Genomic DNA, 12,629 nt, shown 5'->3' on the forward strand with positions numbered 1-12,629 from the left:
TGAAAAAGGGGTTGAAAGTTCAAGTGGTGGACTTGAATCTTTGTATTTAGGGATATTATTAGAAGACAGGAAAAGTAATTTCAGCGTTTTGTAATATTCATCCCCTAACAAGGTTAAAAAGGGGTTGGTTGAAAGTTTGATTCCAATACAAATGGTTTTGAAACTTCTTAGAAAGGCATAATAGCCGATTAAAAAAAAAAGTAATTGCAGCGTTTTTGGAATTTCAACCCCTAAGGGGGTTAAAAAGGGGATGGAAGTTCATCTGCGGGTGCAAATTTGATTTTAAGCAAGGCAACTTGAAACTTTGTAAAAACGTTTTAAATTAAAATACAAGAAAACTCATTTCAGCGTTTTTGAAAATTCATCCCCTAAGGTGGTGAAAAAGGGGTTGAAAGTTTGTATGGATATCAAAAAAAAATTCAAGTGGTGGACTTGAATCTTTGTATTTAGGGATATTATTAGAAGACAGGAAAAGTAATTTCAGCGTTTTGTAAAATTCATCCCCTAACAGGGTTAAAAAGGGGTTGAAAATTTTAATCCATTACAAATGCTTTGAAACTTCGTAGAAAGGCATAATAGCCGATTACAAAAAAAAAGTGATTGCAACGTTTTTGGAAATTCAACCCCTAAGGGGGTTAAAAAGGGGATGAAAGTTCGTCTTCGGGTGCAAATTTTATTTTAAGTTAGGAACTTGAAACTTTGTAATAAAGTATCAAATTCAAATACAAGAAAACTAATTTCAGCGTTTTAGAAAATTCATCCCCCAAGGTGGTGAAAAAGGGGTTGAAAGTTCAAGTGGTGGACTTGAATCTTTGTATTTAGGGATATTATTAGAAGACAGGAAAAGTAATTTCAGCGTTTTGTAATATTCATCCCCTAACAAGGTTAAAAAGGGGTTGGTTGAAAGTTTGATTCCAATACAAATGGTTTTGAAACTTCTTAGAAAGGCATAATAGCCGATTAAAAAAAAAAGTAATTGCAGCGTTTTTGGAATTTCAACCCCTAAGGGGGTTAAAAAGGGGATGGAAGTTCATCTGCGGGTGCAAATTTGATTTTAAGCAAGGCAACTTGAAACTTTGTAAAAACGTTTTAAATTAAAATACAAGAAAACTCATTTCAGCGTTTTTGAAAATTCATCCCCTAAGGTGGTGAAAAAGGGGTTGAAAGTTTGTATGGAGATCAGATATTTTGTGAGTGCGGAATGCGGAACTTGAATCTTTGTATAAGGGCATACGTACCTATTATGAGAATACAAGAAAACTAATTTCAGCAACCAACATCAAAATCCACTTGACTTAAAACTTCATACAACTTGCTAAAAAAGAAAAGTACTTAATTTCAACATTGCTTGGATATTAAAATTATAGGTACTAAAGATGTAAAATGTTGAAGATAGATTCCACGCGGACGAAGTCGCGGGCAACAGCTAGTATAACATAAAAGTAGTATGGTAAATACCTACCTGTAAGCATAAGTAAAACTTATGGCGCGATATTGTTCAACACACCTACGTTTACCGTTTTTGAACGAAAAAATATAGTTGCCCGCCATTTTCTTTGAGCAATCAGACTACATTTTCGCTGAGAAAAAGATCAAGGGATCCATGAAAAAGAATGCCTTGTTACAAGCTTTATTTATCTTGTAATGTTTGTATGTATGTATTTATATAACTTACACCAACGTCCCATTATTCGATTGAGCTGAAACTTCACATACCTAAATGTAAGCACCTACATATATGCTGAATGGCTGATGGCCACAGGAGAATAGCCATAGGAGCTCTGTGATAACAACGCAACACAATAGTGTTTGGGTTTGTTAGAATTGTCTCGCTGATTGCTAGACGGTGAGAAAACCTTGTATCAAAATGTTTTTTTAGCAATAAACGCGTTTTTTTGTATCCTTCTGTTATGCGCAATAGTAAAATTAAACACATTCGCGCATAACACATTGCATTATAGCTAGAATTAAGCCACGAAAAGTCTGCAGCGATTTTGATAGCCTTCGCAGTACCAGTGATATTTATACATCATAATGTCATAGAAGTTTGACGTTTAAAATAATACTTGCACTGCGTAGGCTATCAAATCCACTGCAGACTTTTCTTGGTCTTACTCTAGCTAGGTGTCTTTTGTAAATAAAATAAAATTTACACATAAAAAGTTTCATTTGTTTTTTTTGTGAATATAAGTACCTACCTACCTACATGAAAATAAAAGAGTATAAATTATACAGTGTTCATTGTTACTATAAACGCAAAAAAATCTACGTAAATTGGAATATTCAATGAAGTACATCTTCTTCCTCGCGTTATCCCGGCATTTTGCCACGGCTCACATAGGAGCCTGGGGTCCGCTTGACAACTAATCCCATGATTTGACGTAGGCACTAGTTTTTACGAAAGCGACTGCCATCTGACCTTCCAACCCAAAGGGGAAACTAGGTCTTATTGGGATTAGTCCGGTTTCCTCACGATGTTTTCCTTCACCGAAAAGCGACTAGTAAATATCAAATGATATTTCGTACACAAGTTCCGAAAAACTCATTGGTACGAGCCGGGGTTTGAACCCGCGACCAAGGATTGCAAGTCGCACGCTCTTACCGCTAGGCCACCAACGCTTCCTTAATGAAGTACATACCTACAAATATTCTAAATTAAACAAAGTTAACACTTAGCGAGTATTGAGCTATTATACCGGGTGTGGCCTGTAACACCAGCAAATAATTAAAACATTTAAAACATAGATTGTACTCCTCAAACGGTGACACTTTTGTCCGACAACTTTTAAATATTATGAAGTATTTAGTGTCCCTATTTTTCATACAAAATAAATATTATCTGCAATGGACGCCATCGCCACGCCATATCATTGTGATTGACGTTGCTTGTCACGCTTTAAACGTAACAAAATTCGCAATACATTGCGTCTTAGAATAAACTTTAAAGTATGTTAAAAATCAAACCACAAGTTATTTTTAAAAGTCGCTGAACTAATGTTGGTCAGTATGAGGAGTACGGCCTACAGTTTAATTTTTTTTATTTATTTATTTATTTAAGAAGAAACAAACAGTCGTTTACAAATAGGTTTACAAAAATATTTCTTAAATTAAGACCTGGAGTTTCCTTATTATATATAAAAATTGCAGTCTGTAAAATAAAGTAACATAAACATAAGGTACTAGATTAGTTTGAACATATAGGTATACTCACGAGAGTCGGAGTGAAATTAATGGGTATTGATTAAATTACCGGAAAGAGACATAAGTAATGAAAAATTACATACTTAATTAATTACCGAAAAGCACGTTTTAGTGAATTTATGGAACAGTTAAACAAATCTAAACTATAAAGTTTTTCATTTTCGTTAAAAAGTTTACAAACACGTCTCATAAATACATTTTTTACATAGCATGTTCTACTATAGGGAATGGAAAACATTTTTTTCTTCTGACATTGGCGCTGACGTCTATGAGGAACTCTCAAATGTATTTGATGTAGTAGTGAGGGGACATCTAACACATTATTCAATATTTTGAAAAGTAGGACAGAGTCTACACAGTCTCGTCGACTAGCAAGAGTTTGGAGTTTATGATGTGTCAGAGATTCATTATAGTTAAGGTGAGTATGACCAGTTCTAAAATCGAGGGTTCTAACAAACTTCTTTTGTACTCGCTCCACTCTATCACTATGAACATTATGGTAGGGTTTCCAAACTGCGCAGGCAAATTCGAGGTGGCTGCGGACAAAACTGTTAAAAAGGATTTTGTAAGTGACACTATTTTTAAATGGCTTTCCTAATCGTAAAATGAAACCTAGTTGTTTGTACGCCTTTTTTATAACCGAGTCTAGATGAGGTATAAACGATAGTTTTGAGTCCATAATAACTCCAAGATCGCGAATTTGTGTTACTCTACTCAGACGATTGTTGCCTAATGTGAAATTATAATTAAGATTATTTTTTTTCTTAGAAAAACCTATAACATAACATTTATTCAAGTTTAAAAATAACTTATTTTTGCTCACATTACAGGCCACACCCGGCATAGATGACTACTTAGTACCTAAGTAACTCTCATTACATTACTTCTATTCGCATTAGAGAAGAGCTCATAAGACAAACCCGTCACGTACTGGAGAGAGCGTACGCCCTTAACTGGATGGCTCTCAGGATGTGGCTTAATAAGATGCCTCTTCGTTAGCCGCAGTAATGAGAATTTTGTTGAGATTAAATCATTTAGTCTTTTTATTTTCGTAAAAAGGCTTTTATTTTGTAATTAGATACAGTACTTAATTTAACAAGTCAATTTAAAATTTTTGTCTGACTGGTTTTTTTACTATAGTTACTTACATATTTATTTTACTGATGTATTTTATTTCACTCTATTGAACAACATTTGAATACACCAATTAATATTAAATATTTCACCTTTTATATTTTATTTTTTATTTGAATTAGGTACATAATCATATGCCAAGTCCAGTGCACTTGGTCTAAAGCTAATGGGAGATAAAATCACGATTAGAGAAGGCACTCCAGAATTAATTAGGTCAATCAGGAATCAGGTTAAATCTAATCGTTGCAATAAACTATGTAAAAAGTTGCAATAAAATAAAAGTTTGGAAAAAAAAATATGTCGTTATGAGTCATTTAAAAAAAATTCAACGTTATTATTTTAACGTTGCCTTCCGTTTAATTTTCAAACGAATATCACGAACAGTTCACAATAAAAGTGAGGCCCTTCACAAGCTGCGACCCGCGTCCGGGTCGAAAAGAATATGTTTGGACACAATAAAGTCGAGACACAAATAAGCTTTTATGTGCCCTGGGTAACTGACCGTGGACAACAAACAGAGAGTGTTTGGCGAGCGCCCCCGCGCCCGACCATGCCTAATGGCCGAACAAAATGTATAGTTCGTTAGATATTCCAACTTATCTAACGTGGTAGCTGAAATATTAAGCCTCGTAAAGAAACATCGGTGTGACCACGTAAGTACGCACTGTGTTAAAGAACAGCCAGGTGGGGTTATTCGGAATAGTGTTTTACTGCCTAAGGCAGTGTTTTACTCTGAGCTAGCCTCAGGTAAACGCAAGGCTGGCGGGCAGTACCTGCGCTACAAGGATGTCATAAAACGCCACTTGTCAGCTACCGGCATATCATGTGAGACGTGGGAGGAGCTTGCAACACGGAGATCGGACTGGCGAACTGCTGTCAATACGGGTCTAGATAACTTTGAACGCACTCGGCTTGAAGATCTTGATGCCAAACGCCAGCTCCGAAAAACTCGGCCCAAGCCCTCCTACAACTATACATACAACGCATCTGGACAGCTCTACTGTGTTTTGTGCTTCCGGACTTTCAAAACCAAATTTGGATTTGCAAGTCACGTGCGCGCCCGTGCGCGCAATAGTTAAGTAAACCCCTTTTGAATAGCAGGTAATACTCATACTTAAATTAATAAATACAAAAAAAACTTGTCAGGATGTCGCCGTCGACGGATACGTCTGGGAGGACATCATCATATTACCTACCATCAGTCGCAGCGAGTGCCCAAGTACTACATAAGTTATTGGCAAAAAACTAAAGAAACTAATTTGAGCACCTGCACATAATATTAAACATAGGTGTATGGAAATAACATTTATGCTAACTTATTAAATACAGTTTATATTCATAATGGTTCATAAACCCATTCAAATGCTACGCTGCGTAGCAATCCGTAGACCGTAGCATCATTTTTCTTCAACTGTGTAGCGAAAATCGTATATTCGTACAGCAGACTTTGAGGCACATTCCGACTAGATTATTTTTTATTTAATTGTTTATGAACACAGTTCGAACGTACATTTTGACATTAAAAAGATATCATCTAACATTTAGTTATCATTCGTGCGTGCATTTAGCTCGTATAACTACTTAAGAACGCTTTGACAAGAAAAGTCTAAATAATGCAAAATTGATGATGTTACTCGATGAAATTCACGCCTCTAGGACGTTACGCTCATTATTAGAAACAATGAGTACTTGTTCCAGTAAAAGCGTCTTCTTATCTTTAGGAAAATTATTTAAAATATTAGAAAAAGGACTTATTAAATTAGTTAGCAAAATTACATAATTTTTAATGTCAAAATCTAAGCTTGAATTGGTGTCTATGTTTTTCCCGCGCACCAATTTTGCGTGCGATTGAAATGCACTGAGATTTAAAAATACGTCTTCTATGATTTTCTTGGGCCTTGATTGGTTGTGTAAAGTTTAGTGCACTTACCCGGCTGACGAAGATGCGTATGCGCGTCGAGTGAGGACTTCGACATCGCGGACAGCGTGTTGGTGCCATAGCCTGGAACAATCCACCGAACTGTTAAACTATGTACAGTCAAAGAATTTAATTTCCGACCCATTTCGTACTTTGTCACAGTGACAATCAATATGAAAGCCGCTAGAGACCTCATACGGTTGTCACTGTGACAAAGTACAAAATGGGTAGTAAATTAAATTCTTTGACTGTACATCAATTAGTATAATATTTCACACCATATAAACTATCACACCTAATAAAAAATATATGTACACTAATTAAACTACGTTTTTTTAATCAAAAACTTTTGTCACGTCACTTTTGACACTGACACATCTAATCCATATCGTTTGTTCACCTAATATTTGACGTATATCAAAGTTCGAATCGGGCTGATACTTATACACTAATATCAGTATGACATCTAACTGATGTCATTCCTTTATCACGCATTTCGATCGTACTTGTCCGTACATGTATTGGAGCAAGCAAGTTTCATCTGAAACGCTAATTGATAGCGTTAAAATTATTTATACCAATTCCGTTAACACCACTCCACTGCAACAAAAATGCTGGAAAATATACGATCATTGTGATAAGTGTTTAGAACAAGTTTATATATTTACAACTAAACGGTACTATCTCGGACAGTTCAATGATGTCTCGGACAGTCGAATTGTCAGTGTGGTGTTTTTTAAATTAACTATGCCATTTAGTTTTCTTAAACGGGTACGTACATTAACCATACCCCATACGTCGGTCTGTATCCAAACGATTGATGACCATTGATCATTGACACATGATTCATCATTGTCGACATCACGGAGTCAACGTTGATGAGAAACGAGAATTTTATCTAATTATTAAATCTACGTCATTGTGACGACTTCAATTAAGTAACTTCAGAAATTGCGGCAACATGAATTATAAAATAAAATTTTGGATGGAATTATTGGGGATTTGAGAAACGTACTTTTTGAGTACTTATCCTCTAGCCGCCCATACGTCAAACCTTGCCAAGCAAAATTAAATTTTATTTTGTCAACACAAAGTTCTAATTAGAATGGAACAGGAGACTTTTTATAGATCTCTGGGCGGCTAGAGGTTATTCGAGTAGTAGTATTCTTAATTGTACTATAGTCTTAATAGTAATTCTTGGGTACGGTGACAGCTGTCAACTCCATACAATTTATAACCTGAAAACGTAAAATGTGTATTGCGATGTCAACTGTCACCGTACTCAAGCAGTGTGGAAAATACTATAGTTCTTCAAAATAACTCCCCTCGGCGGGACCTTTATTTGCCTCGAATATCCCTGTTATAAATCATGTTACGTTTCCATATGATGTAATTTTCGACAAGCAGGTCTACAAGAAATAAGTTAGAATCTTCGCTAGTCTCAGATGTTGTAATGGCGTTAAGTAGAATTGAGCTGGTTTACTATCCAAATTACAAAAATACAAATGTTGACAATGTGTACAGTCGTTGGGAAATCAGAAATCTGTATGAATTTTGAGTGCCGTAATGCGTTATTTAAATTTGAATATAGGAATTTTGAATGACACTCGATTATATAAATTTCATTGAATATTTAATAAAAAAAAATTCTACTTGAGTAACATTAAGAGCCAACAGGAGTGGTCATTTCTCCATACAAACGTACTCCTCGTTTTCCTCCGTGGTTTTTGAAGCTAGAGCAATGATTTTTTCAACACAGATTAATATTATCAATATCTGTGTCGGACCGTTTTGCTTTTTTTGATATTTTTGTTTTTTAAGGCGCTAGAACCCTTCAAAAATGGCCAAAATGGCCTAATTGACTATGCCGCAATGAGTGGCGTGGCATTCAAAACTGATATCAATTAGCCAAAAAAGCAAAACGGTCCGACATAGATAATTTCATAATCATTTAGATTTCTAAATTTGGTTACGATTGGTTAAGTTTTGGAGAAGGAAACAGAGGAGTAGGAAACCTCGATTTTTGAGATTTTTATGCAGGATTTATCGCCTTGACCTTATCGCACTACTTTTAGGTGCCGCTTCCGTTAGCGAGACGGGTATATTTACCTAAAATATTTAAAACTCAGCTCCTGTTTCGTCTTAACTAAAATATTTTTTGCCTAGTTAGTGTCCCACTGCTAGGCAAAGATAAGATTATTTTATAATATAAAATTAAAATTAAGTACTTAGTAGGTACTTAATTATGAAACGTTAAAAAATGTGCCAGTTTTTAATATAGGTATATGTAGGACCTACATATATGGTTGCGAACATTAATAAGTTTACCTAGTGAAAAATATTAAAAACTGGTGCGTTTTTAACGATTCGTAACAAAAAGTACCTACTTACCTAAGTTAAACAATAAATAAGTTAGTTTTTAAGTTTATTAAAAATGCTCTATCGAACAAATACGTCGAACAAATAATCGATTCAGTAATTTATGTTATGATAAACATGCTCGATACAGACTCACTCGGGATGAAATTCACGCTGCAATGATCATTTGAACAATCTGCCGTATTCGAACTTCAAGATATTCACAAGAGACGACACGTACTAGATCCATTCTAGATAAGTTATAGTTTAGATATCAACTAGTTCTCTTTTGCAGCGCAATTCGGGCAACCAATATCACTTTTACGTTAGATAGAGTAAGATATCTATTAGATGTGAATTGGATCTCTAAGTCATAACCTGTGGAAATCATTCAAGAGTATCTCCAGAATCGCGCAAATGTCAAATTTGACAGGTTAGATCTTAAACATATCGTTATCGTATCTTGGTGATGTCTAAAAGATGTCTAATAGATGTCTATTTCATAATTCGAATCGGGCCCAATGTCGTTCAGTATTTAATAGGATTTGTGTTAGTAGTAGGTATTCAGAAAGAAAAATTATGTTAGACTAATCACCGAATAATCTTAAACTATTCTTAGATAGCATTGGCCAATTGTGAACAATGCCGCTGGCTACGAGGGATCACGTGTATTAGCAAACTGCACCGTATTCTCTCGGCAACAAAGCGCTTTTCCAATTGGCAGTGTACGTGGAAGAATTAGATTGTCTCTTTGAAGTCTGCAATCAGATTTCACGCATTGTTAGTGTTAGAGCAACATGCTGGAAGGTTCTTTTGATTTTGGTGTTTTTTGATCCGCTTTTCTCGCGCGGTCTTTGATTTTAGGGGTGTGTTAGTTGTATTACTTTTGTCCGTAAATATTTGTCGCTTACTACAAAAAAATGTGTAATTTTTTATGGGGAAAACTTTCTTTCCTAATGCACCTATTGTTTTTTTTACCTGTGTATATACGTAGAATAATCGTATTGCTCCTAGAAGTATTATGTGGTCAACTGGCTATATTTCGCGATGTCAAAAAAATTGTCGAATATCGCTCCCGGCGATCTCCGCACGATGTACATCAATCATGCGAAACACAACACCTACTTGTGATGACGGCACCGTAAAAGCACTATCTACTATCTTTACGAACAATGTAGGCGGTGTAACGTTTCACGGGTAGCTCTTTTTTCGGGTTTTTACACTTTTTAAGGATTTTAAATTTCTAGGAATCTAGAAATGTTATAAAATAGTCGGTATAAAATATGCATTTTATTAGTAAAGCCCCCTAAAATATGACTGAATAGTAAAATCGATATCCAACATATTCCATATAATCCTTGTCTAACTCCAACCAACCACCTCAGCTGAGGACGTCCGGTTAGTATCAAGTATCAATAGCATCGGATATGACAACGAGTACGTACATGCCAATGTAAAGTATGTGCCATTCCTCAACAGCTCTACAGATGGAGACATAGCTTAACAATTCGCGTTTCAAAGTTTCTTCTAGACTAACTGTTATACTCGTACATAGATACGATTTACTAAAGCTTTTAGAGAATGATATGAAATACTTTTGAGGCGCAGTCTCACCTGCTACCGACTATGCATGCTGTCTGTGCATCATTTGGGAATTACCTACATAAAATCATTATACTCTTAGTTATTTAATTACACAAACGGGTCTACCGCGATATAATTTCAACTCAACTGAAACTCACTCAACTCTCTCTCTCTCTGTTCTGGTCCAACTCAGCTGAAACGTCGGAATTAAAGGTAAAAACAATGAAATTATATCGCGGTAGACCTGTTTGTGTAATTAAATATGTGTACAATTCGCGAGAGTTTAAAGTGTTATATACTCTTAGTTATGCACGCACACTCAAGTTGCTAACTGATGACAGGAATAAAACATTTGATTATAATCTGTGTACGTAGTTATGGCCGGTTCTGTGTTCATAAAATGTCATTAAAGTTTTCTATCTGCGAACCGCAAAGTTATTTCAAGGCGTGACAACAACCAGCAAAACAATCGGAAGCCGGTGTCGCAGGCCCCTTAAAAATACAAATTTAATCCGGCGTGTGAGGGCCCGTCACCACCACAAATTAAATTCTCATTACGCAGGATCAAAGGATGCTCGCGCCAAAACTATTTGTCAAAGGCGGCGACTGGAACGCGCTGCGCAAACATGCCCGACAGTAATCAAATCTACCGCAGATTGAACTATCACCCTGCGTATGTGTAAGGACTAGGCAGGGATTTATAAATTAGGTTCTAAGTTGTATTTTCTGTAACCGTAATTTCAGGATGCCAGTTAAGCATTTTGGTGCTGGCCATAACAAACTAAACAAAATCAGAGCCGTTTAACATAATGATTAATTAATACCAGAAAGCTCTAACGTTAACGACTGGCATGTTGTACGCGCTCTGTTTTGTGTGAGACACGACAAATCAAATTACCTACTGTGCCTTCACTCACATACCGAAGTACCTGATTATAATTTCTGATGATAATTTCTGAATTGCAAGTTTTATTGAAATTATGTTTACCTATGTTTGAGCCATTGACAAATATTTTCAACAATATTTTGAATTCATTGTTTATTTTGGTAATTTAACGTTGTAATCATATTTCAGTCGTTTGGCACTCGCGTTTAACTCAAACGAAATGAAATCCCTTTTTAGCTCCTCTACTTACCTACGTATAATATTCTCCGCGTTCGCGCTTCAGAGAATGCAAAACAATGGGGTGCTCAAAGTTTCCCTCCAAGCGCCTCCGGCATTTTCCCTGTTCTGCATCCTGCTCTACGATTGAGCTTGTTTGTAAGGGCAAGCGAGACGGAGGATTGTGGATGAAAGCCACTTTTAGCTAATTTTTGCCGTCACTGCTGGCTTCTTCTCATTTCGAATCTAACCACTGTGCACTCGAGCGCAATGTGTAAAAAAGATCATAAAAGATTTTAAATAGAAAATACTGCTATTAAACAGTATTCCCTATAACTTATTTTATAGCGTAGGTACATATTATGTAATTAACATTTCGTAGTACCTACAATAGTTAAATATAGGTATTCATGTCAGTACAAAATTTTTAACAGCAAAAACAAGGCATTGCAAACATATACATATTTTGAAGTATTTTTAACACTGTCCGCTCAATATAATACGAGTATTGTATTATAAGCGTGGTTATAATGTCATAAATTGTATGTACTCGTAGATGACAGCTGTCACCGTACCCAAGCTATGTGAAAAATATTATAATTCTGATTATAATCCCTATTAATTACGCAATAATCGTATGCGTTTAAATGCGCCACCACCTCATTCTCGGCAAATAAGCACCGTTTAGTTTTAAATAACGCTATAGGTCAGTTAATTTTAGTTCATGCCGTGATTGCAGGGGGAGCAGAATTTGGGGCTCACCGCTTTGGGGAACTATTTTGATGTCAATAGTTTTGTCTTTTGCAGTTATATTTTTTATAGGCAAAAAATATTTTAAAATAAGTAATATTTACAAATATAACCGGTGAGAGCATAAATATCGTGCTAATTTAGGTGCCATACCGGGTGTGGCCTGTAAAATGAGCAAAAAATTTAACTGTAGTGTACTCCTTATACTGACCAACATTTGTTCAGCGGCTTTTAAAAATAACTTGTAGTTTGATTTTTAATACACTTTAAAGTTTATTCTAAGCCGCAATGTATTGCGAATTTTGTTATGTTTAAGGCGTGACAAGCAACGTCAATCACAATAATATGGCGTGGCGATGGCGTCCATTGAAGATAATATTTATTTTGTATGAAAAATAGATATAGTCTAAATACTTCATAATTTTTAAAAGTTGTTGTACAAAAGTGTCACCGTTTGAGGAGTACAATCTATGTTTTAATTATTTGCTCGTGTTACAGGTCACACCCGGTATTACGTTACAAATTAACCGCGGCTAGGCCCGGGACTACAATTACAAACGTAAGACGGTTTACTTGTTTTAG

General features: G+C 35.6%; 1 protein-coding gene across 1 annotated transcript in view; it reads right to left on the minus strand.

Annotated features, from left to right (window-relative positions):
• LOC134679057 (DNA-binding protein D-ETS-3) overlaps positions 1-12,629 on the minus strand; it is an 81,718-nt gene that overhangs the window by 19,407 nt on the left and 49,682 nt on the right. The window contains exon 5 of the mRNA XM_063537896.1: positions 6,266-6,337. Coding sequence (XP_063393966.1) covers positions 6,266-6,337 — 72 coding nt within the window. The remainder of the gene's footprint in view (positions 1-6,265; positions 6,338-12,629) is intronic.

This window comes from Cydia fagiglandana, chromosome Z, assembly GCF_963556715.1.
Source record: "Cydia fagiglandana chromosome Z, ilCydFagi1.1, whole genome shotgun sequence".
Classification (NCBI taxonomy): Eukaryota; Metazoa; Arthropoda; class Insecta; order Lepidoptera; family Tortricidae; genus Cydia; species Cydia fagiglandana.